General features: G+C 44.1%; 1 protein-coding gene across 2 annotated transcripts in view; it reads right to left on the reverse strand.

Annotated features, from left to right (window-relative positions):
- Window positions 1-24,041, reverse strand: part of Abca1 (ATP binding cassette subfamily A member 1) — a 122,888-nt gene that overhangs the window by 11,684 nt on the left and 87,163 nt on the right. Inside the window, exons 24-42 of one of the 2 annotated variants that reach the window (XM_039109846.2) lie at window positions 23,377-23,455; window positions 22,378-22,580; window positions 20,648-20,696; window positions 20,350-20,463; window positions 19,253-19,401; window positions 17,853-17,977; window positions 16,679-16,777; window positions 13,092-13,281; window positions 12,217-12,311; window positions 11,010-11,042; window positions 9,960-10,065; window positions 8,881-8,955; window positions 8,242-8,411; window positions 6,814-6,991; window positions 3,886-4,001; window positions 3,632-3,776; window positions 2,000-2,123; window positions 576-705; window positions 229-349 (exon numbers count right to left, since the gene is read on the reverse strand). In XM_039109846.2, the coding sequence (XP_038965774.1) occupies window positions 229-349; window positions 576-705; window positions 2,000-2,123; window positions 3,632-3,776; window positions 3,886-4,001; window positions 6,814-6,991; window positions 8,242-8,411; window positions 8,881-8,955; window positions 9,960-10,065; window positions 11,010-11,042; window positions 12,217-12,311; window positions 13,092-13,281; window positions 16,679-16,777; window positions 17,853-17,977; window positions 19,253-19,401; window positions 20,350-20,463; window positions 20,648-20,696; window positions 22,378-22,580; window positions 23,377-23,455 (2,301 nt within the window). Of the gene's footprint in view, window positions 1-228; window positions 350-575; window positions 706-1,999; window positions 2,124-3,631; window positions 3,777-3,885; window positions 4,002-6,813; window positions 6,992-8,241; window positions 8,412-8,880; window positions 8,956-9,959; window positions 10,066-11,009; window positions 11,043-12,216; window positions 12,312-13,091; window positions 13,282-16,678; window positions 16,778-17,852; window positions 17,978-19,252; window positions 19,402-20,349; window positions 20,464-20,647; window positions 20,697-22,377; window positions 22,581-23,376; window positions 23,456-23,482; window positions 23,556-24,041 lie in introns of both variants that reach the window. The other variant, NM_178095.3, reaches the window with a different exon arrangement.

The raw sequence follows: 24,041 nt of genomic DNA on the forward strand, positions 1-24,041 counted from the left end.
AATCTTAAGAGTGGGAATTGCGTTACAGAAGTATTCCCAGTAGGATTTTGTTTTTTAATTAAGAAGTCTCCATGGTGTATTTCAAATAAAATTGACAAAGCTTAGTGTTGGGGCACATTTGGCGAGGCACTAGGTTTTGTTTTGTCTTGAATTAAACAATTCGGCAAGCGATCAGAGAAAAACGCAAAAGACGGAAGAGAAGCCATGGGGTCCACGGCCGCCGCCCACCTTGGTCAGTTCTTTGATCTCTAGGATGTCATTCTGTCCTCCACCCTCCAGAATCCTCTGTCTCTCCCTCCTCACGTCCTCGTCCTCGTCATTCAAAGGAGGAAGCCTCGCCTTTACAGGTCTTGGGAGAAACAGTAAGAAAAATCAACCTTTTTAGCTATTTTCCAAGGCAAAACTCAAGTTTCTAAGGCTAAGCCCACTTGCGGTCATTCCTAGGGTGCACAGCGCATGCTCAGGGCTGGAAAATCAGTTTAACTGGGTGAGCTTGGCTCAGCGCAGTCACCCACGGCTCATGGGTCCCCTTTGCACCCGTTAAGTTCCTGAAAGTGTTCTGAGATAAAGCTCACCTGGGCCTGATGAAAAATCGGTACTGGATTAGAACCGTAACGAGGAAGAACACCACCCCTTCCACGGCCATGGCAAAAAGGTTCCGTCCTACTAAGTCCCAAGAGAGTGGAGAGACGAAGCGGTTCTCCCCTGTGAGATACAATGCAAACATCTGGTCAGAGGGGAGGCTTCGGAAATCATGGCCCCACTTCCTGTTTCTGAGATGAGGGTCCTTTTTTGTGTACACAGAATAGTGCTTGCACAGAGAGGGCCCTTAAGCTGGGCCTGGCTTTGTTGTTTGACTGCTTTTTTTCATTTAAATTAGTTAATATTATGCTTAACTTTCAAGACTAGATTATTGTAAATAAATGTACTTTTTTGGGGTTTTTTTCACTCTTGAAATATTAAAGGACTCCCTTTATATTAAAAAAAAAGGAAGGAAGGAAGGGAAAGAGGGAGGAAGGGAGGAAGGAAGGAGAAGGGAGGGAAGGATTTCTTCATTTTGGGGCCAATTTCATATAACTTTTCTAGAAACACCACCCCTGACAAGAAGAAAAAAGTGTCTACTTTTGAGATTTCATCTGGAAAACTATAATATAACCTGGTGGTATCAGGTCAGAATTTTAGAGTCAATTAGCATTAGATCTGTAAGTTCATTAAGATTGCTAAAATCCCCTTTTTAATGAGACATGACCCCACCGAAACTCAAATGAATCAAGTCTAGTAAGGTCAATAATCCTGGGAAATTTTAGGAGTCAGGTTTTGTTTAGTTCTAAGTTTTCAAAGTAACAGGCATTAGAAAACGCATTCAAACAATGCCCATTTCTGCAGCATTTAACGTAACCTGGTGACCTAATTGGATGATTTTTTAGATTAATAGCCTTAATCCTTCATGTCTCTTTTGTATCACTAAACTGAAAACATCCTCTTCTATGTTTTTAAGTGGCACGGCCCATTTAACTCAATTAACCAGCAAATGAGTAATAGTCACATAATAGCAGGAGATATTTTAATCATTATAAATGTAGGGGGAAAAGAAAGCTTCAATAAATTACACTGAAGGCCTACATTTTCTTAGTAGAATCAAAGGGTATATCTTTCTTTTTGACTATCTGTCCTTATCTATTTGCCAAAGCTGTGGTTTGATTTTTCCAGTGATTTGACAAGCTCACCCAGTGGCATCAGGAATTGATTTCAAACAAATGCCAGCATTTTCCTGCTTCCAAAAATTTCCCCCATTTATCTCAGTGCTGTCAGAGGCACAGATAAACACCTATATGATGGGTGTCTGTCATGACAGACAGAGCAGCTGTGTTGGTATTGGCCCATGACAGTTGGAAGGACAGACATCCTGTACCCAGCCCCTTTCTGAAGCAGCGATGAGGGTGCTGAGGCCCAGGAAAACTAACACACCTCCATCAAAGCTTTGCACTGCCTTACTCACCAAACCTCTCCAGGGCATCAGCCATCGCCTGGTTTTTCACCATGTCAATAAGCCCTCGCCCCAGGCAAAAATGTGGGAAAATAAGAAACACAGATTTCAGGATGTCATTGATGTCATTGAATTTCTGAAGATGAGAAGGAGAGAGAGAGACATACATCACTCATAGTCTAAGCTAAAATTTTATCAAAGTCTGAAATGTAGACATGAAGAAATGCATCTGACTCTCTGGACCTTTGAATGCAGATACCCACGAAAAGCAGCAAGATTTCTTCATGAGCTCTGGAGTGATGATAGTGAGTGTTTGAAAGTAAACAGACTTCTAAGCATGGAGACTTATAATCAGACACAAATCCACAAGGAAACATTGGCCCAGTGTTTTTAAAGCAACTCGTTCATATCTAGGTCAATGCCTGAGTTTCAGGATTTGGTTGGCATTTCAAAACCATAATGGCAATTACATCAGAACGTATTATGACTCCGTAAAACAAGGTTGGTTAACTATCCAGCCACTGGAGCTAGAGATATGGCTCAATGGGTACAGAGGACCAGGGTTTGGTTCTCAGCACCCACAGGATAGCTCACAACTGGCTTTAACTCTAGCTCCAGCAGAACCAACTCCTTTGTGTGGCCCCTGTAGGCCCGACAGACAAACGTGCACAGGCATACATGCAGGCAAAGCACCAATACCCAGAAAAGAAAAAAGAAAAAAATCCAGCAAAGTTGTTAATACACGGAGGATGTTTACGTTGCACTGAAGGAAGAACTGAGGGTTCTGACAGTCCAGAGAAAAGCAAGCATGTATCTTACTGGGCGAATGAGGGAAGCTTCACACTAGACTTAAATCTTAAAGGACATGGTAGACACTCTCAGACTCTGTGATAAAAGAAGGGCATTTCGAGGTAGACCTACAGGAACATGGTGGTTTAAGGGAAAACTCAGCTAAATTTCCAAGCATTGGGAGGGGATATGGTAGTATGTAGCCAACAAGGCACTGTGTGCTGAGAAGAGGCAACAGAGAGTCCTGTTTATGAGATTGAGATTGGAAAGATTCAGATGAATAATGTAATAAACAACAACGCATAGATGGGTCCAAGAGAGGTATGAGAACCTGCAGAAACGTCACCAACCGACATGGCCGGAAAACTAACAGGTTCTAATAGGAAGAACCATACCCATCTGCCTAGGATGTGGTACCTATAAATGATTTAAATGGAGTCATCCACTAGGCTGTGAGAAGTGGAGAACAGAGTTCCAAGGGGCAGTCAAGGCATCGATCTGAGAGATAAAAATGAAATGCTGAAATGGTGGTGAAGGCCTGAAGGTCGAATGGCATTGCCCGGAAACGCTGCCGAAATAGGAAGGCAAAGCCAGAAGAGAATTCGGTCTTTGCCAAAGCAACACAGAAGGAGAAAGAGGCATGAAGAAAATAATCAAAGGAGACAGAAAGACTTGACCAGAGAAATACAAGGCACAGCAGGACAGAAATAGAGTTCTACGTATAGGCATAGCTTGCAAAAGCAGAGATGTCAGTGTGTTGATGTTACAGACAAGTGGAATAAGGCTGGGGATAACCACCGTTCTCCGACACCCGGAGTGCAAGTCAATGGGATGTGCTCTGCCCATGACACTCACATTGTTTGTAAAGAGCTCCAGGACGAAAGTGGCCACACTACCATTGATGCCGATGAAGAGGTTCACACTGGTGAGGACCACGTAGGCAGTGCTGGGGATCTTGAACACAAAGGACGCTGGGTACATGAGAGGAGTGATCGACCACCTGGGAAGGCACAAACATAAGCATTCATTGGCATCTTCTGCCCTCTGTCTAGCATTGGGTACCATATGCCTTGTCCCCCGGGAGAGAGCTCCACTCAGAGTTGCCTTACCCATATAGCAAGAGCAGAAGGGCTAGAACAGGCAGGTTGGTGGAGGATACATAGGACTTCTGCTGGAAGCAGATGAAGATGATAACGACCAGTGTAGCAGGGACCACATAATTACACTGAAAGAGAAAATAAAGTTGACCGCTAAGTCAAATATACAGCATACCCCAAGTCTTCACCACCACCCGACAAGAGAGGACAGATAGACATGTTGGAGAATAACTTTGAATTAATGAAGCCACATAAACTATTAATCAAAATTCCAGACAATACAGTTTGACAAGCATTTTACCCTTGGCTGATTTTATAAACTGCATGCCCTTTCTGTCTTTCCCAGAGCTCAGCCAAGGTGTCACGCTCAGTAAACTGACTGAAGGATGGATTCTCGGGCAGAGCCATTTCAATTTCACAGGAGGCAAATGAGTTTCCATTATTCTACCCAGAGATGACTGTGTCTGTTCCATCATTAATGCTCTATTACAGTCTGCCTGAGTTCAATCCCACATGTAATCTATTTGTGAGATAAGCACTCATAACATGAATGTCAAAATTGTTTCATCACACCGGGAATAATTTTACGGTCTGTCCTGACAGTGCTTCAAGCATTAAAATGAAGAAATAAAGACTTGACCCAGGGACAATTATGAAAATTCATAGCTGGCAGAGGGGGTGGGCACATGCATGGCACGTAGGTGGTAGTGGATTGGCAGATGGTAAAAGAATGGTAGCTTCAGACTGTCTCAGTCCCACCCTGTTTAATGTGTTTATCAGTGACTGCAATACAGATATGCTTGCGGCAGACTCCAGGCTCTTAGGCGGGGAGGGTCAGAAAATACATAGAGAGTACAAGAGAAGTCCCTGAGGTAAGGGGCTTGCTCTTCCATCTCTGAATGACCTCTTCCCGGGACAGCCAGACACCATCAGACTCAGTGGATTTTAAATGAATGAGTCAAGATAAAAGAGAGCTGACAAGATCTAGTTTAAAAAAATTGCTAGGTTCAAAAAAGTTGACTCTGTGTATTAGCATAGAATGAACAAGACCCTGCTACGATTCCCATGAAATAGGTTTTAGCTTCATTGTCAAGTAGAAATAAGGCAGGGCAACTTCGCAATGCCATACCTCAAGCTGCAGTAGAAAGTGTGAGATAAAAAAATAGCTTTCTCTAGACTCGTAACCGTGGCCTGAACACAGGGTTAATTCTGGGTTTAGCTTTTCGAAAGCAATGCTGATAACTGGAGTGATCAGAAGACTGGCAGGTCTTAGAGGCTTGGCATGATTAGCATATGGGATTTCATTATCTCTGTTATCGTCATTCATATCTGTGCAGAGTCTTAGAGAACCTGTGTTCTCTCAGACACCATCTCGGCCGAGAGAATGGTTTTTGGTTTGTTTGTTTGTTTGTTTTTGTTTGTTTTGTTTTACTGAGAGTTGCCTTTAAACATCTGAGGAAATGTTTATTGGGCAAAGAATTAGATCTGCTTCGGGTAGCTCTGAATTAATGAAGGTCATAAGGGAAGATAGTTCAAACTCATTTGCCAATAATTGGAACTTCAGGGTTCTATGAAGTCGTTCATATCGATCCAAACAAAAACAATGCAGTATAGTTGATACGAAATGGATAAACAATGGACAGACACGATGCTGACACAATTTATGGAGTTTTCAGTGGCAAATGGCTTCCTAAGGCAAAACAAACAAACAAAGAAACAAAACAAAAACACAGAAACACATCAGATAAGTTAGAGGTTCTGGCTTGGGTTTTTAATGAAGGTCTTTCTACTGTAGTCTAATTTTTAAAGGGAATGCTGGCTAGACTTATGTCAATTTGACACAGCTAGAGTAAACTGAAAGGAGGGAACTAAAATTGAGAAAATACATCCATGAGATGGCTGTATGGTATTTCTTAATTAGTGCTTAATGGGGGAAGAGTCCAGTCCATTACGGGTGGTGCCATCCCCTAGGCTGGTGGCCTTGAGCTCTATAAGAAGGCGGCAGAGCAAGCTCGGGCCAACATGGCCTTGATGGGAACAGAATGATATGGTTCCTGCCCCTGGGACGGGGCCAGTGGACTGGGCCCCATCCAGCTAGCTTATCCTTTGTGCTTAGCAGAGGTAGACAAATCTCTGAATTCTTTTGCAATGTTAAAAGGACATGTATGGTTGCTGTCTCCTAAGAATCAAAGGGCTGGGTCACTGATTCATAGGATAATCAAAAGGGAACCTGGAACAAATGCCTGGATAGATGTGTAAAATAAAAAGATTGGGCTTGTGATCTACAAGGGATGCACTATCCGGAGAACTTTTTAGAATAGCAAGGGAGAACTGCTTGGAGAGCTGCCTCAGCAGAGAACAGCAAGGGAGAGCTGTCTAGGGAGAGAGAGGCAGAATCTCCAGAGAAAGTAGATCAGAGAGGGAAAGCAGAACAGAGAGGAAACAGCTTAGAAAGCTGTCTCCTGCAGAACTCGGGCCTACAATTTGTCTTAGGATCCTTTGTTTCCACCATTTCCTGACACTCCTTCCTCAGAATCCCTCTCGAAGCCAAGGCTGGTCCACGACACCATTAGGAGCAAGCCAGTAAGCAGCACGCCTCCATGACCTCTGCAGTAGCTCCTGCCTTCAGCTTCCAGCCCCGCTTGACTTCCTGTCCTGACTTCCTTTGATAGTGAACTGTAATGTAGCATGTGAGGTAATACTCGGTAATAACCATAGTCATGGTGGTCAGATGGTCCCATGATGTGTGATTATTTTTAAGGCTAACATTATGTTTGGTGTCACGCAGGCATTCAGCGGGCTCGCCTTTTTCCTATTTCACACAGTTTTAGACTAAGTGGGCACTTCCCAGGATTGGTGGCAGGCTGTGTTTCCTTTAGCCCCATGACTCCACAGTCCCCATTGAGAGTCATACAGAGATAGAAGGTCCTGCGTCCTCACCATATCCCAGACAAAGTTGGAGAGCCAGTAGATGACAGGCTTCACGCCGCAGATGAACTGAAGGTGTTTGGCTTTGCTCACACGCTCCTGGATCAGGAACACAACAAAGCTGGCTGGCACAAAGGACATTGCAAAGATGACACAGATGGACACAAGGACGTCGACAGATGTGGTCATCCTAGAAGAGAAGACGCAGTGAGGATCAGAGGACCCTTCGATGCAGCTGGGGACATGGTAAATAGTAAGAGAGACAGCAAGTACAACCAAAGAGCGGCCAGAACAAAACCACAGTCACCAAACACTCTATCTCAGGGTTCCATCTAGTTATTTAAAAAGCGACAACTCAGAGGTAAAACTGGTTTGGATAATATTAAAATGGGTCCACTCCCATAGTGAAACGACAGAACACTGTGGGTGTGGCTTAACAGGGACCACTCCTCTCCAGTTTCTAATCTTAAGAGTAGTGAGCTGTAAACTCCTATAGACAAAGAAGGTGTGGCTTGGGAACTATTTCAAATGAGGAAGAAATCTAATCTTGAAGCTAGTCATACAAGTTAATCACACGGCTATAAGTGGAAAGCATACATATCAGGCTAAGACATAAAAATCATATATTATATATTATGTACTATTTATAGAATATATATCTCACTCTAACACAGTCTAATATGGACAAAAGGCCCATTATACAAAGTCTTACAAAGATCCTGATATTCAACATTAATATTCTACAGTGGTTATATAGTAATGTGTCATTCCTATCCAAGAGGAGATCTAATACGCTGATTATCAACTCTGTTGCGCTGGCTGTAGAATGTATAGCACTTACCTCATTTAATATTACATACCTAGGAGCTTAGACACCAAATTTAAATCTTGACTCTTTCATCCCAAGACTACTGACCTTAAAATTTACAGACATGCGTGTACAGGAGAATACGAGTGTGTGTGTGTGCGTGTGTGCGTGTGTGCGTGTGTGTGTGTGTGTGTGTGTGTGTGTGTGTGTGTGTGTTTGTACCACTCACCAGTACACGATTCAAGAAAGAAACTATTAAAGGCATATTTCGCTGAATTTAGAAACCTCAATTTCAAGCAAATGAAATATTAATGGTGAGTTAATTACTTTTGGATCTCATTAACAATTTTAATTCCTTTTACGTGAGTTTATCAATGTGATGATTTTCACAGATCTGGCCTTCTTTCTTCTTCGGGTCAAGAACAATTGCCAGTCAGTCTGTAAACTGGTCATTTCTGCCCAGAGTCTAGATCGACCCAGGCTCACCCAGTGGAATTATCTCTAGCTGTTACTACCCGCTTTGCAGTCTTCCCCACCCCCACCCCCACCCCCACCCCTACCCCCACCCCACCCCCCACCCCGGTGCTCAGTCTCCCTAGCGCCTTCACGCCCATCCACTTAGACGCACTTACAGAGCCACCTCCGAGAGCTGCTGCTTGGTGAGGTTCAGGGGATGGTTGAAAGCAGTAATCCCATACTGGCTTGGGTTCTCTCCCTTCTGCAGGTTGGCCCGGAGAATGGCATTGTTGATGACATTCAGGAATGAACTGATGGCATGCCAGCCCTTGTTATTGAACCACACCTGAAGTAAAACAGACCAACCTCAAGGTGATGCTGCCAAACCGTGCTTCCAGAAGTGAGTGTACATACACAAAACGTGCATGGAAACTTCAGAAAGGAATCCCACTCAGTGACATACCAAACAAAAGCGTTACAGATGCAGGGTCCACTGACCTCTGGCCTTCACTATGTGAAGACTTTTACACTTTTAACTAGTTACCCACATAGAGTTAGAGGCAGCCACAGTTGCCGCCTTCCTGCTGCACAGGAAAGGGACACTTAACCAGGTTAGGTAGCTTAAGGCAAAGACCACAGAGGTTCACACGTTAAGTATGGTGGCAAAACAAATTCTCTTAATCACTACACTGTATCATCTCACTGGTAAAGATAACCGTTTGCTCTTTTCTACCACAAATGTCCCTCACTACTTGACCATGAGATTTCAAGGAACATAGGATTACTGTTTAGCAAGAACATAGCCAAGGGTGTACCTTGACATTGTTTTTGGTGTCCAGTCCTGTCATGAACCTTCCCAAGCTGCTGAGGAACCGATCTGCAGAGCTGTCCTGTGAACAACAGAATCCTGATTCAGTGGTGTCTGTTTGCACCGATAAGGGGTGATAGTAAACAATGAGGCAGCCCTATGCTGACCAAAATGACTTCCACTTCATTCACTGAAATTAACTCTAAAGCCATTACATATGTGGTTCCCGACCACTAGAATCCAAAGTATCAATGTTGCCATGATGTCACAAGTCATGAAAAAACACACACGCACACATGCACGCACGTACACGCACACACAGAGACTCGTAACCTAAATCCCCAAGATTTTTGAGCGAGAGAAGGATCAGCAGTGAAGAGTACAGTCTGTTCTTCCAGAGGACCCAGGATCAATTCCCAGCACACACATGGGGTCTCGCAACTATCTGTAACTCCAGTCTCAAGGGAGCAAATATACTCTTCTGGCCTCTGTGGTCACCAAGCACACACATGGTATAAAGGCATACATGCAGGCAAACCACTCATACACATAAGTGAAAATAAAAAATTAAATTTCCACGATTCTTCAGTCTCTTCATCATCCCAAGAACTAAAACCCACAAGACATGCAGATGCTTCCCATGGCGTAAGTGCTCTAGGCCCAGTACGACTGTCCGAAACCCCAGGGTCCATGTCACCTGACAATTTCAACATGGGAAACTCGAGATAGAGAGAAGTAAATGTGGGCTTAGCAGCTCTTGAAGCCCAGCCAACCAACCTGGAAAGTAAATTAACTCATTTCCCCCATTTCCTGTCTACTCACTGTTTTAGGAAACTGTTTGAAATTCAATTTATTTTACAAACTGGCTAACTTATCAGTTTGACTGTTTTAAGAATTTTTAATCTCTGAGTTCATTTTGACTTACACTTTCAGAAACGTCCTAGCACGAGTGTGCATGGAGTGTGTGTGTGTGTGTGTTATGAGTAGTCTGGTTTATCTGAACTGCTTTGTATACAAACCTGTTCAGACCACTGACTATCAATTCCAGACCCATTTTTCTGACATGTCTCAGGACTGATGCTATACCTTGGTCAGCTTCAGGAGTTTCTTCATTTGCTTGATAGCATTATTAACTTCTTGGCTCGGAGGAAGTGCTTGAGAATCACTGACACCCAGGGAAAACCCGCCATACCTACAAGAAAGGCCTGCTGTTAAAAGCCAGACAGTGTGCCCAAGCCATGAGTCACGGCAGCAGATACTGCAGTGCACAAGGTTCTCTGAGAGACGCCTCTTATTCAAAGTAGAACCAACGTTTGCCTCCTCTGGTGAAATGTAGCCATCTTAATTCTCAAGATGGCTGCAGAGCAGGGAAGGCCTAGAGCTAATGACATGAAATAAAGCACCCGTGTCACAGACGGGAAGACAGGAGGATGGGCAGCCTTGAAAGCCAGGTAGGGATTACAGACAGGTCTTGTCTTCCTTGGCATTAAGTGAGCCTATGACTGCTCTGTTCAGAGCTCCAGGGACCCTGGCCCCTGGAGAAAAGGCAGGGTAGAAAACTGAAATTTGAAGTCTTTTGAACAGCTACATTGCAACTCATGACTTCAAAAATGTTTCCTTCCCTACTCTCACCTGTGCCTTCAAAATCCAGAAGGGGGAAATCAGTGGAAATAAATGCTTTTGATGCCTTTCTTTCCTCCAAGACCTCACATAATATGAAAGGTCTTGAGTCCTTGAGTCCCTAGGTACCCTTGGGAATCTGTCTGGGGAAAAATACAGCTAGGACAGGTTTTCCTTCATGACATTTTACTTTCTTAAGTCTCTAGAGGCCTACAAGGGATTTCTGAAACTCCTCAAGGAAATCACTATATCAAATATTTCTGGGGCCTCTGGAGTAAAGAGTGTGCTACACAAATCCCATAGTGAATCTAGTATAACCCTGATTGTGCCCTCGTGTGTTCCACAGGTCTGCAGCACCTCAGCCCCCTCATGGTGAGGTGACACCCAAGAGTGTACCAAGAGTGGCAAACAGTCCCCAAACCCATAACTCTGTTTTGAACCAAGATTCCTACATCAAAATCACTCTCCTGAGACTTGAAGTGATTCAGGGGGAATGGGGAGAAGGGATTAACTTACCGAAACTCATTCACCCAGACCTTATTCTTTAAGCTGCAGAAAGAAAGGACAAGCCAAACATCAGATCTAGAAAGCACAGGTCATATTGATGATGCAACAGTAATCATCTACTTGAGGACAAAGCACAGAGATAGGTGATCCTATAACTAGGCCAACGGCCAATGCTGTAGAGTTGCACATGTGTAAGGGAGGCCACTCTCAGCATGTCCTGTTTGCTATCTTCTAAACCTTACTCATCTAAGAATCATATAGTACAGTAAGTCAACTTAAAGTCCACCTTACAAGCAGGCAGGGTGGGACACACCTTTAATCTCAGCACTGCACTGAACAGGCAAAGGCAGATGAAGCTCTATGATTCTGAGGCCGTCCTGATCTACATAGAGAGCCCTAGGCCAGCCAGGACTAATGTAATAAGACCCTGTCTTAAACAAACAGACAGACAAATAGATAAATGTATTACTGACCCAGGTATTACTGAACTAAAAGCTGTTTATTGTGAATCTCATATGGAGAGTTTACAGCTCTGAGAAATGCATGGCCTATTCTTTTTTTTTTTTTGGAGCTGAGGACTGAACCCAGGGCCTTGTGCTTGCTAGGCAAGCGCTCGACCACTGAGCTAAATCCCCAACCTCTGCATGGCCTATTCTTATTCTAGCACACCCTTGCCATTTAAAGTTAGTTCAAACAGGGACATGACACCTGACCAGACTGATGGGAAGGAAACAGATTTTCTGAGCACTGACTAAACATTGGTCACTCTATGGTCATATCCCAGGAATTTACAAGTCTCTTTAAAGGCTCCACATGCCAGAAAGGCTACTGTGTCTGCCATGATCTTGTTTTTGAAGCCATCCACAAGACAGGACCTACAGGTCTTTGCTTATATCAATTCTGTTAACCCTCCCACAGATTTAAGAGTGCAACACTAGTATCAAATGTAAAAAAAAAAAAATTAAAATTCACATAGGTGAAGACTTTAGTAGAATAAGTCAGAATTCAAATCCCAGTTCAAATTTATCACTTATTTTCATTCTAAAGCAGGCAGCCACATTCTCCAGGCTGAACTTTCAAGGCTCACAAGTCCCCATATCCTCTTGTCTAACTGATATAATGTGCTAAATTTCTTACTGAACCACAGTAGGGAAGTTCCATTTCCCTACCACTCAAATCTACATATGTAGCAAGCTAGGTTTCAATAGGAAGATACCTTTTTGCTATGATCTGCACATATGTCTTCACCAGGTAATCTGAAATATTTCTTCCGGTCAGATTCTGAAGGATGTCTGCAGTCTTCTGTTTTCTCTGTCATCACACAGAAACCAAGTTCACATGTCTTACAGGTAAGAATCGGGGCAGAAAACAGACAAAAACAATAGGGACCACAGGGCCCCAGGCAAGACCCTCAGCCAGCCACCACCGAGACCATTGACACTTGTCCCTCACTTATGCCAAGTCAAAATCATCCCCCGGAAAGTGTTCACCGGATATCTAGATGGGACTCTCCATATCACCCAAATATTCAGGGAACAGCATTATAAACAGCCCAATGAATTATTTTGTACTTTGGAGTTATGTTGGTAACTGGGCCAGTCAGTTGATTTATGACTTCTTTTAAGTTTGCACACCCACTAAAAATCCCCTGTCCCCGCCCCCCCAACCTAGATTGTGATAAAAGGCCAGATACCACTATTGTCCTGAGATTTTCAGGGGAAACAAAACAAACAAAAGAACAAACAAAGACAAAACAACTCAATCTCCCTCCAAACTTCAGAGCCCAGAGTATATTGGAGTTGATGAGATACACCTAAGCTTTGTGGCCCATTAATCTCAAGTGAAAACACAGGCCCAAGGAGTTAACACAGCCAGCAGCTCCACTGTGGCAGAACCACGGTACCCATGTACCTATGACTGCTGTGTCAGGAACTGTACAGTGCAGCTCACACAACCTCTCTCAAAACCCACTTGCTTTTCCCAAGAGAGATCAAGGCAGAAATAACGGTGGCCTCACATCTCACTCATTCCGGTTGCCACACAGAGGCTACCTGGCCAACTTCTCAGTCACACTGACAGGGACTCACACACCTGAGGAGGCGGCAGCCCCCCTGCCCCTGGAGGACACACAGGCAGCATCTTCTTGATTTTGTCACTGCTACACTGGCACGAAGGTGAGGGGTTCTTCATCGTCCAGTTCCCATTTTGGAAGAGGTCCATGAGGGTCTGGGGAACTGGGCCAGTGGTCCAGTCCTCCTCCCCGACCAAGCAAGGAGTGTTTCTGTAAAAGCAGATACCAAGCGTTGTAGGCTTGCCTGAAAAGGGCCTGTCTTCCCTTGATCCTTTCAGAGCACAGGTTTGCTCTTCAGAAGGACCCATGTGCCTCCCCACCCCATTTGAAAAACAGTTTGGCTTCATTATGTTTGCTCTCGTAGGATCCTGTGGAAGCTGGAGAATCACAAAAAATCCAGAAAATAGGACATGAACAGGGTCCAGATGCTCACACTGAGCTCTGTTCAACCCGGCTAACCAATGTTTGTTGACACAACACACAGCAAGGGTCCGCTAGGTGCTGCACAGTGTTCCGTATCTGAGAGTCTGGGGAAGGCAACAGAAACTCTCTGCCTTCATGGGTTCTTCATAGCCAGAAAGTGTTGGACAATTCAACAAATCTAATTTTACACAACCCCAGATAAAGCAAACACAACAGGAAAGTACACGGAGAGAGCAGACCTTTGAATCTGCTTCAGCCCAATCATAAGCTAGATAAAGAATTGGGAAAAAGATGGGCTGGTGAAATGCCTCGGCAGATAAAGGTACCCACAGTCAAACCTGGATCCATCTCTAGACCTTGTTTTACTCTGACTTCTGCACATGTATCATGACATGCATTTGCACACGCACGAGCGTGCACACACACTAGAATACATAAATTAATTTTAGAAGAATTGGGGAGAATTAACATGTCAGACAGCAGCTGTGGGCAATCAGATACAAAGATACAAAGGCCCTGCAAAGAGATGCATGTCTGTGCTTGATGAAATACTAGAAGGTCTTGTGATGAGCCCTACGACAGACTGATGGATGAGAAGGGAAGAAGAGGAGGTGTCACACGACATCGTCATGGTTAGCAGCTTGTATTTTATGCTTAGCATGTTGAAAATCTTGTAGAGAATGGCAAGATCCAATTGATGTTGTACAATAGCCAGAGAATTGAGGAGCTGAGTGGAGTGGGAATGCTCACAGTATGAAAGGGAAGGGCATCTATGAGCAACGAAGACGCTAATCGCTGCCTAGAGCCCTGAACTGTTTGGTGCTTTATCACAAGCCCCCTGCAAACTCAGGGTTCATTTATCCTTACTGATGAAATAAGAGTATAAGATGACTTGCCGTTTCTAATCTCTCTTTCATATTTCCAATTTTCAAGATTCCACAATTTAAACTAGAGACACAATCGTTCTATCTCACATCTGTGCACTTGTCCATGTTTATAAGGATGCACGCAAGTACTTTTTGTGCAAATAACTTATTTTCTCTTTAAAGCCTCTTCCCTAAAATATTTGCCCTTGTGAAGCTCACACCCATGACCTTTAAAAGACAACAGGCTGAGACAAACTAAAGACCATTTGAAAAAGCAACTAAGCCAGAATGGTCTGTCCTAATGGTCCCCAGGAACCTCAAATTTGAATTTCAGTCTGAGATGGTGGATGAAGCTCTTGCCTTTCAGGCCGCTTCCAGCAGAGCGTCCATGGCGCTCAGACAGCACTCATACCTTCTGATGTCATGGACATTTCTTTTATCTCTGCAGGCCAGCTGTCAGCTCAGTTCTCTCTCCTATAGATCTGGCCTTTGCTGGAATCAATTCACGAATCCATACAGTTTAGCTTACCAACAAAGGACCCAGCTACCCAGATTATCATCTTACCTCATCCTTCTTTCCTAAAAACCTTCACATGGAATCCTAAAGTGTGGTGAAGTCAAGAATCTGTGTCCTTCTCCACTCTCAGAATCTTTTTAGTTGGAATCAATATTGGCTGCTGGGTTTGCCACCTTGTAAGTACTAAGGATATGCTATGGTGTGAGTCTTTAATATTTTCCAAAGGCTCAAATGCTGAAGGCTTGATCCCCAGATTGTGGTGCTACTGGGTGGGTGCTAACAGAGTCTGTAAGTCATAGGACCTAAGAGAAGTAAGTTAAGTCCCTGGGGACATACACTCAAAGGAAATCTTGGGACCCCAAGCCTTCTTTCTCTTCTTTTGCTACCTGGCTTGGCTTCTAGGATATAAGAAGCTATTATATCATACAGAAGCACACATTCTCTACTATAATGTTCTACCCAACTAGGGACCCCAAAAGACCCCCAAACAACATAGCCAATCAACCATGGACCAAAAGCTCTGACACCACGAGTCACCAATAAATCTCTGCTCCTCGTAAGTGGGTTTTCTCAGTGACAGAACATTGTCTAACACAAAATCCGACACTGTGGTGGTTTGAATGGTCCTGCAGGCTGATGTTTGAATATTTGATCTCCAGTTGGTAGAACTGTTTGGGAAGGATCAGAAAGAGTGGCTTTGTTGGAGAAGGTGTGTCACTGGGAGCAGACTTTGGGATCTGAAAAGACTCGTGCTATTCAAAAGACCTCCTGTTTGTGGATCAGGACATGAGCTCTCAGCTGCTGCTCCAGCACATCCCTGCCTACCTGCTGCCATGCTCCTCACTATGACAGTCATGGGCTCCTATCCCTCTGGACCTGGAAGCCCCCGCCAACCCTTCCTTCTTTAAGTTGCCTTGGTCACGGAGTTTTATCACAGCAACAGAAAGGTAATTACGCAAATAAAAACTAAGAGCTGATAAACACACAGAAATTATTCATCAATCTGCTTGGTCTTAGACAGACATAGCCATCATGTTCAATGCTCTGACACAAGATTAGGCATCTTCTTCTCCTTTGTCATTTGGGATTCAAATTTTCTTTTCTGTACTTCTCTGTCGCCTTGTCAACCCTCCACAGTTCCTTAGCTACCACTCATGTGCATGTGGACCTCAGGCGTAAATTCTCTCTGGACCTGCAAACTTGAAGCTCCGTCTACTAGCTCCAACTCTCTCCTCCTCACCTCTCCACTGGTTTGACCAGTGTGCCCATAACTTGCTTCCTTGGTAGACAGTCAATTGGACGTATCCCTGAGTTTATTTACCTACTATTTAGAACTAGTCCTGAAGGTGTGATGAAAATATGTAACTGCACAAAAATAAAAGTATCTGTTATTATAAACAATCAGTGGGTCAGCTCTGTTGGTTAAGGTAAAGCAATGATGAGCAGAGCTGCAAACAACACACTACTATGGCCAAGTCTATTGTAGCCAGTCTACTGTACCTAGCCTACTATGATATGCAAATATGGGAGCCAGGGTCAAGGAGAGAAGGGGAAAGCACTTGGTAAGTATAAACCGTGATTTAAAATCGGCATCACAACAGAGTAAGCAAATGTAAGTAATGATTTGTATATAGAAGAGTCTCTTTGTTACTACATTGATTTGGTTATCCCCTGGCTTTTTAAAATAAAAATTGACTGAAAGAAAATACTGACAGTGGTCACAATGAAACAGGCAACAGCACCAGGAAGAAAACCAGGTGGCCACCATGAGAAGGCAGCTCATGGCTGAAATGTTACTCACGGGATTGGGTTTCCTTCCATACAACGGGTCCCGAAGCCTGGATCTTTGGTTAGAGCATTGAGGAGTTCCTGGGTGCCCATGTCCTCTGGAGCATCGTTACTGCAGTCACATGGGAGACATTCAGATCAGTAATTCATCCAAACCAGGACTTGGAGGCAAGAAACGTTTTCTACAGATAAAACTCTACTAAGCACTTTCTGAGGAACAAGCTTCTAAAGCTAAAATAAGTAATACACAGAAGTCATCTGCAAGGAGTTTCCAACACTTGGCATCAGGGTAACATACAATACCCCCAATGAATCATGTACAGAGTGAAGGCATGCATGTACACACACACACACACACACACACACACACACACACACACACATACACACAAATGCACATACCCTTCATTTGAAGTAAAATCATTAAGGATCAGTATTTCAAAACTACATTGACAATTACCACTCGACACTGACAACTAGAAGTTTCTAAGAACAGACAGGAAGATTTTATTGATTACTTGTATGAACAATTAAAAAGCCCAAGAAATAGTGAGCCTAGATCACAAACCAATGTCATGATCTGTAGCTATGGGCAATACTAGGTCATCAGCTAGAAACGGATCAAACAAACTTTCAACCATATAGGATGAAAGTGAGCTAGAGCAGAAGAGGCTAATAAGCGATCTATTATGATATATACGTATCCTACACACATGCACACACAGAGATTTTTAATCCTTTTAAAACTGCCCTCTCTATCACTGACATTTTCTCCCATCTGCAGACCTACCAGTGCATCCGACCTGAAGAAAATCTGTGCTAAACAAGGTTAGACAGTCCTCTATCTTTTGATTTTTAATAGGACCAGTATGAAATAGGAAGCATTCTTGCCTAAAGACACACACTTAGCTAGCATCCTAACCTGAAAGATTTGGTGATTACTGAATTTATGCATAGCTGGTCATTCCTGACAACAAGAGCCCAACAATACAAGAGGAAACCTGGAATTTCAAGTTATCGTTTATTACTGCCCTTTGCTGCAGCAGTGGCTTCTATAGGAGCCAGAGCCATCATGAGAAAACCATTCCACCTCAGAACCGTGGATTCTGACTCCTCGGCTCTCAGTACAGCAACGCTGATGTCCTGGTTCAAGCCTCTCTGCCCTGAGGCACAGAGGGCAGACATACCTGACAAATGTATACTGCTCGTTATACATCCAGGGTTGAAGTTCCAGGTTGGGGTACTTGCCAAAGGGTGGCACGATCAGGCTGAAGACCAGGGCGATGCAAACAAAGACAGCCGGCAGGACAATCTATAAACAGGCATTGGAGAGGGAAGAGACAACAGGACAACTTTTTAGAAGTCTAAGGAGCAAGCCCTTAAAGTCTAGCCATCCCTACAGACTAGCAACACAGGAATAAGGAATGCAGGCAAGGCACGGGGCTGAGTCCCACCAATGTGTTTTTGGCAACTGGGAGGAAAAGGAGACTGAAAATTAAGCCTCTTCCTCCCAAGGTAAGGAGCAGAAGCAGCCAGTGTCTCTCCTATGAGCACCGTGAAAAGCAGAATTATCTAAATTTTTCCATGAAATTCCTCGAACTTTATATATACCCTCTGTGAAAACAACATAACATATGGGTCAACTAAAGGATCTCTTCATTTCCGAGAGATTGACCCTTTAAAACGTCAATGACCCCATGATAACCCTGGCTGCAGGAGTAACTTGGCAGTAGAGAGCTTGCCTAGAGAGCTTTCACATCCCGGGATTCCATCCCCAGTGCCCTAAGAATTCTAACAGTAACTGTGGTTTTAGTATTCCTGGGTTTTAAAACGGAATCTTATCACTGGATGAATAGTTGCACTGGAAAGTACCGCAGCGAGAACGAGCTCCTTTAATATCTATTCCGTGGTCAGTGGGGGTGTTAGTATCATCATCACTGCTCACACAGGAGAGCATTATGGATCAGAGGGGAGTCAGCCAGTGATTCACTGATCTGCAGGCTTCACATTGGTGCTCTGAATTAATGTCGCCCAGGTGGTCACCAGCGAGGACTCGACGGACATGTTCTCTATAATTCTCCTTTTTGTAGAACGAAATAACGCTATAGCTGACTTTACCCAATCAAGTCAGCACGGAAACTGTGACGTGGTGGGGGATGTCGGGAGGCAGGGGGTCTATGTTCCAGTTACATTCCTAGTTCTCTCAGTATCCTTTCCATCAGCTAAGTGTCAATTATGCCCTGCCAAGCACAATTCAGCATGGCAACCCATATGTTATGAGAGTTGATTCTGCCCAACTGGTTTTTCTAAACTGTGTCCCTTTCAAGATCGCCTCTAAATTACAACCCCCTCCCCTAGTAATGTCAAGCTCTATGCTAAATAAATTCATCTCATCCTCCTCACGACCACATATCACGGCTCACCTCCAGATGAAGAAACTGAAGCTCGGGGAAGTCACTGGCCACCCGATAAACAAATGGTAAGAAGCAGACAGAGTATGGACACCCAGCTAATCTGGTCCTGGTATCTACGTCTTGACCAGTCGAAGAGCCTACAGTCCATGGAGACAGACACCAGGGTATCTCACCTGAGCAAAGAAACCCTTTCTACTCCGCCGGGCAATCAGCAGCCTTTTCCACAAGAGGGCCACAAACTGCTGCTGGGTGAGTTTCCAGCCCTTTAGCTGGTAGGAGCCTTTGCCATCCATCCCGCTGAGCAGGTCTGTCTCCCTGGATTCTGTAAGAAGCAAATATGGAGGGTCAGCTGCGATCGCTCCTGTATCTGCTATCTCCTCTTTCCTCTGCTATCTCCAGCAGTCATCCTGGAAGCTGTGGTCTGAAGCCTCCAGAACCTCACAGAAGCAAATGGTTTTCTTGAAAGGTCTAAGGAAAGGCTCTAACTCAAAGTTGTATTTCTCAATGTGTATGCTTTCAGTCCTCGTCTGATGAGCACAGGAAATGAAGATGCCTTGGGGCTGGTGCTCACAGATATCCGAAGCAAGCTGTTCCCATGGAGTAAGTCATCAGCTCTGAATTGGGCCGTGTAGGCTGGCACACACTGGTTATTAGTCTCCTATCTTTCATATGCATGGTAAAAAGTGAACAAATTTAAAACATCTAAGTCCTGATGAGGAAACATAAAGTAAGAAAAAAAAAAGCCAGACGCATAAAACCAGATTAATTTTCTGTCCTCACCAAAAGATGTCTAAAACGAATGACTCCTAACTGAGGCACTTAGACAGTCTGCGGATTTGTTTCATTTCCTACGGCCCTTGTCCATCTCAACCTCACATGGACACACACATCGACAATATGTATGTCAAAGAACACAACTTCCTCTTTGATTCTTTCAAAATCAAACACCCATTCAATACATTTTCATTCAAAGCTTGAGCACTTCAGTGTGCAAGAAACGGAGACCCTACAGAGGTGACAGTAAATAAATGGGTTCGGAGCATGGACGGGTCACTTTCTCATACCCATCTGAGAAAACTGTGAAGTGATAAAGGTAGGCTTCTTCAGGTTTGACCAGATATGCCACATTGGAAAGGGGGCTCTCATCTTTTCTACTTTTCTTTGGGACCTGTTAGGATCTTAGCCAAAGGCCATCAAAGAGAGAGCTAGGAAACACATAAAAGACAAACTCAGGTTCAAACAACAGAACAAAGATCCCGCCCGTGCGAACCTGGGTCTAGGTCAGAGTCATTCGGATCCACAGCATCGTCCTCTGTAAATGGGTGCAGACAGCTCTGCTTGTCACCGAAGGCCCGTCTGTTTCGTCTTGCTGGCAAAGTACCGTCTACATAGGAAACAGAAGCAATCCCGAGGTTTATTTATCTGTAGTAACAACAAACCTTCCAGAGCAAACCCATACACTAAAGCTGAGACTGCATCAGACCAATGCAAAGAGAAAGACCAACAGGGGTCAGCTCGGACAGTCTACAGAAAGCCTAGCCAGTGTGCAAGCCACTCAGCCAAGTTACCTGAGGTCTCAGCATCCACCCCACTCTCTTCAGCCACTTTGAGGAATATCTGAAAAATTAAGGCAGGATGCAATGTAAGAAAACACTTGCTTTATGAAAGAAGTTCTCACTCCCCAGATTAGATTATGGAATCCCACATTAGGCTCTCAAGATAAAGAAGGTGGAGGCCACATTTATCAATAATAATTTTAATCAAAACCACTTGAGAGCGATGTTGTTTGGGGCAGAAAACATTTCTTCAGGTGTGACAGCTGTCGGCTTAGGCAACTCTTTCCAAAATAAAACAATACATTCATTATGACTGTGGAAGAAATTCATTCTGAGCCTGCAGAGAATGAGGGAAGTCACTTTTATCGGGTTTGTGCTCCCAGACCTTTGAGCAGGATAACACTGTGATCTTTTATTCAAGACAAAATGGCCACAAGGAAATGAGATTCTTATAATTAGAAATAAATATTATAGTACAGGGAAATCTGAATGAAGTCGCTGATTTCCAAACCCATCTACAGACCACTCTGTAGGAAGCACTCGACAGAAGTTCAAAGTCATGTCTCCAGAAATCCCGACCAAAGGCACAAGAGAGGAGCTCTGGAACCTCTACTGTCATCACAGATGTCTTTACTGCACAATCTACCCTGGGAACCAGCCAAGCCAGACAATGTTTACACCCAACCCAGGCCTTGAGGCTTGTGATGTTGGGTTTCTAAAGAGAAGCACTGCTACACAGTAAAGGCAACCTGGGATTTGAAGCCCCAAACCTCTGATTCATAACCCTAGATCAACTTCGTAATTAATTCTCAACCTGCTTTGACCAGTAAATGAGCTTTCAATGTTTAAAACAAAAGGCCACCAATGGAGTGACACCAGTATACTGACCACATGCCAGGCCACGCCCCTACCCAGGAGTGGTCCACAAATACTGATAGATTCCCATGGGCTTATTTTGTCTTTAAGAGAGAAAATCTGAAGTTGGGTAGGTAGAGAGGTGGGGATGAAGAAATTGAAAGAGGACCATTAATAATGTATGGAAGATAGTCTCAAAGAATAAGTAAAAAAATTATTTTAAAAAATAAAATAATGGGTTAATAAAAAATAAAAAAATAAATAAAAATAAAATAAAATAACGGGCTGGAGAGATGGCTCAGAAGTTAAGACAACTGACTGAGAACCTGTGTTCAATTTCCAGCCACCACATAGTGGCTCACAACCATCTGTAATGGGATCAGACGTCTTCTGGTGTGTCTGAAGATAGCTACAGTGTACTCTCATAAATAAATAAATCTTAAATAAAATGCAAATAATAATAATAATAACAATAAAATAGTAATAAAAGAGGCCAAAATTTGAAGGAGAGCAAGGAGAAGTAAGTGTAAGGGAGGATTTGAAGGAATGGGAAGGATGGGAGAAATGTTGTAAGTAAAGTATCATCTCAAAGAAACAAAACAAAAATACCAAAATTATCAAGTTAAGCACCTAACTCCAACCGACTGTCCATAAATGTTTGTATTTCCTATGTGTGAGCATTGTCATCTGGCCACAACACTATTCACAGGGAGCAACCCTACCTAACACTTCTCTACACTGCTGTCTCCCACTACCTACTCTCTCAGTGTTTTACTGGGGACTAACATTACCCAGATGCCAGTGACTTAAACTCCCAGCAAGCAACTCTATAGCCATCTTGTTGCCAGGCGAGGCTGCTTCTCTGGCCGTGGGATCGTTGAGCTTACTTCTTCTAGGGTGGTCTCTGAGATGCCGTAACTGGAGATGCCCAGGTCTGAGAGGCGGTCATCAATCTCGTGGAAGAGCTCCACAAAGGCTCCCTCCTTAGCAGCTTCGTACGGCAGCACATAGGTCAGTTCGTGCCCAATGTCCTCCACCAGCCGGGCTTCGGACACATGTTTCCTGATGAGGTTGGAGATAGCAGAGACATCTGCAGGGACCAGAGTGTGAAGGTGCTCAGTCATCAGAGGCTCCACAGAAAGTGCCAGCTTGCCTCTCCCCTTCCCAACAGCTCAGAAGCACCACTTACACACCATATGTCCTAAGATGCTAACACCCATTGGCTTATTCATCTCTGGTATGAGAACTCCCAGAAAGCAAAGACTGTTTTTAACTCATTCTTACATCCCTAAACCTAGTCACACTTATAGGCACTAGGTGTCTGATGGCTAGGTGCCTGTGTCTAATGTGTAAGTACCAGGACTCTTCAACAGAATGAGTTTAGAAATCATAAGAGACCCTGTTCTTCTGTAAACTTTCAGATAAGGATATCCATGATTTACCTCAGGAGATGGCTAATCAGTCTGTGGTAGCAGAAACCTTCCTGCAGAAAGCCAACTGTTGGGACTGAATAGAGGTAGTCAGCCTAATATTTTTATTTCACATGTCACTGGTGATATTTGTCTCTCATAGGCACTGCTCTAGGGAAATCAAAATGCTATTCCTTATTTCCTGGGCTCTCACCTTTATTACATGCTGAATTCAAATCCCTTCTTACTGGTTTGGCCCTCCACATTTCATCCAGGATCTGGCTGAATCCATTCCCCAGTCCTCCAAGGTATTCCCCAACTCCCAGTCACATCTGTTCTCTGGAATATTGCCCTCCCAGCACCAAGACCAAGCCCCATGCTCCCAGCAAGTGTTAGGCCAAACCACCACCAAGCTGCATTCATTCCCGCAGCCACCCAGCCCAGCCCAGCCCAGCCCAGCCCAGCCCAGCAGCAAACCTTGAGTCAGCGCCACCAGCCTCTGCACCTCTCCTCCTCTGCCTCCACTCTGCCCAGCTGCGGGGAGCTCAGGCACCACCTGAATAAGAAACCCCAGAATCCTTACCGATGGTCAGCGTGTCACTTTCATGGTCGCTGCCCAGGCCAGCATCAGAACTGCTCTGAGAAACACTGTCCTCCTGATGACAAAGAAGGAGGTGAGAACGTGGTCAGGGGTCAAGCCGGGCATAGCCTTCACCACCTTTGATGGGCAGAGCATTCGGGAAGTTCTACTGCATAAAACTAGAGCAGAAAGCTTTTCCTGGGAAGTGTGCAGCCAGCAGCCATGGCTTCAGAGGCCACTGCTCCGATGTATGTGCTCTATATAGATGGTCTCACTGGCTAGAGAGATCAGCAAACTGAGTGACTGTCAACAGAACTGTGGTCACAGATCAATGCTACCACTGGTCATTTGCCAACAATCCCAGGTTGGGCTTTACCTGACCATTTAGCTAATTTAATGCTTCCTTGCTGTGAATATGCATTTAGTCACTCAGACACCTTATTAACATACAGATAAGGATTTCGTAGGTCTGAATGGGGCCCAGGTCACCATGTTTCTAAAGAATTCCCAATGGAGCCCGATGTGCTACACTTCAGACCACACTTGAATGAGGAGGCTCCAG

The sequence above is a fragment of the Rattus norvegicus genome, chromosome 5 (genome assembly GCF_036323735.1).
Source record: "Rattus norvegicus strain BN/NHsdMcwi chromosome 5, GRCr8, whole genome shotgun sequence".
Lineage (NCBI taxonomy): Eukaryota > Metazoa > Chordata > Mammalia > Rodentia > Muridae > Rattus > Rattus norvegicus.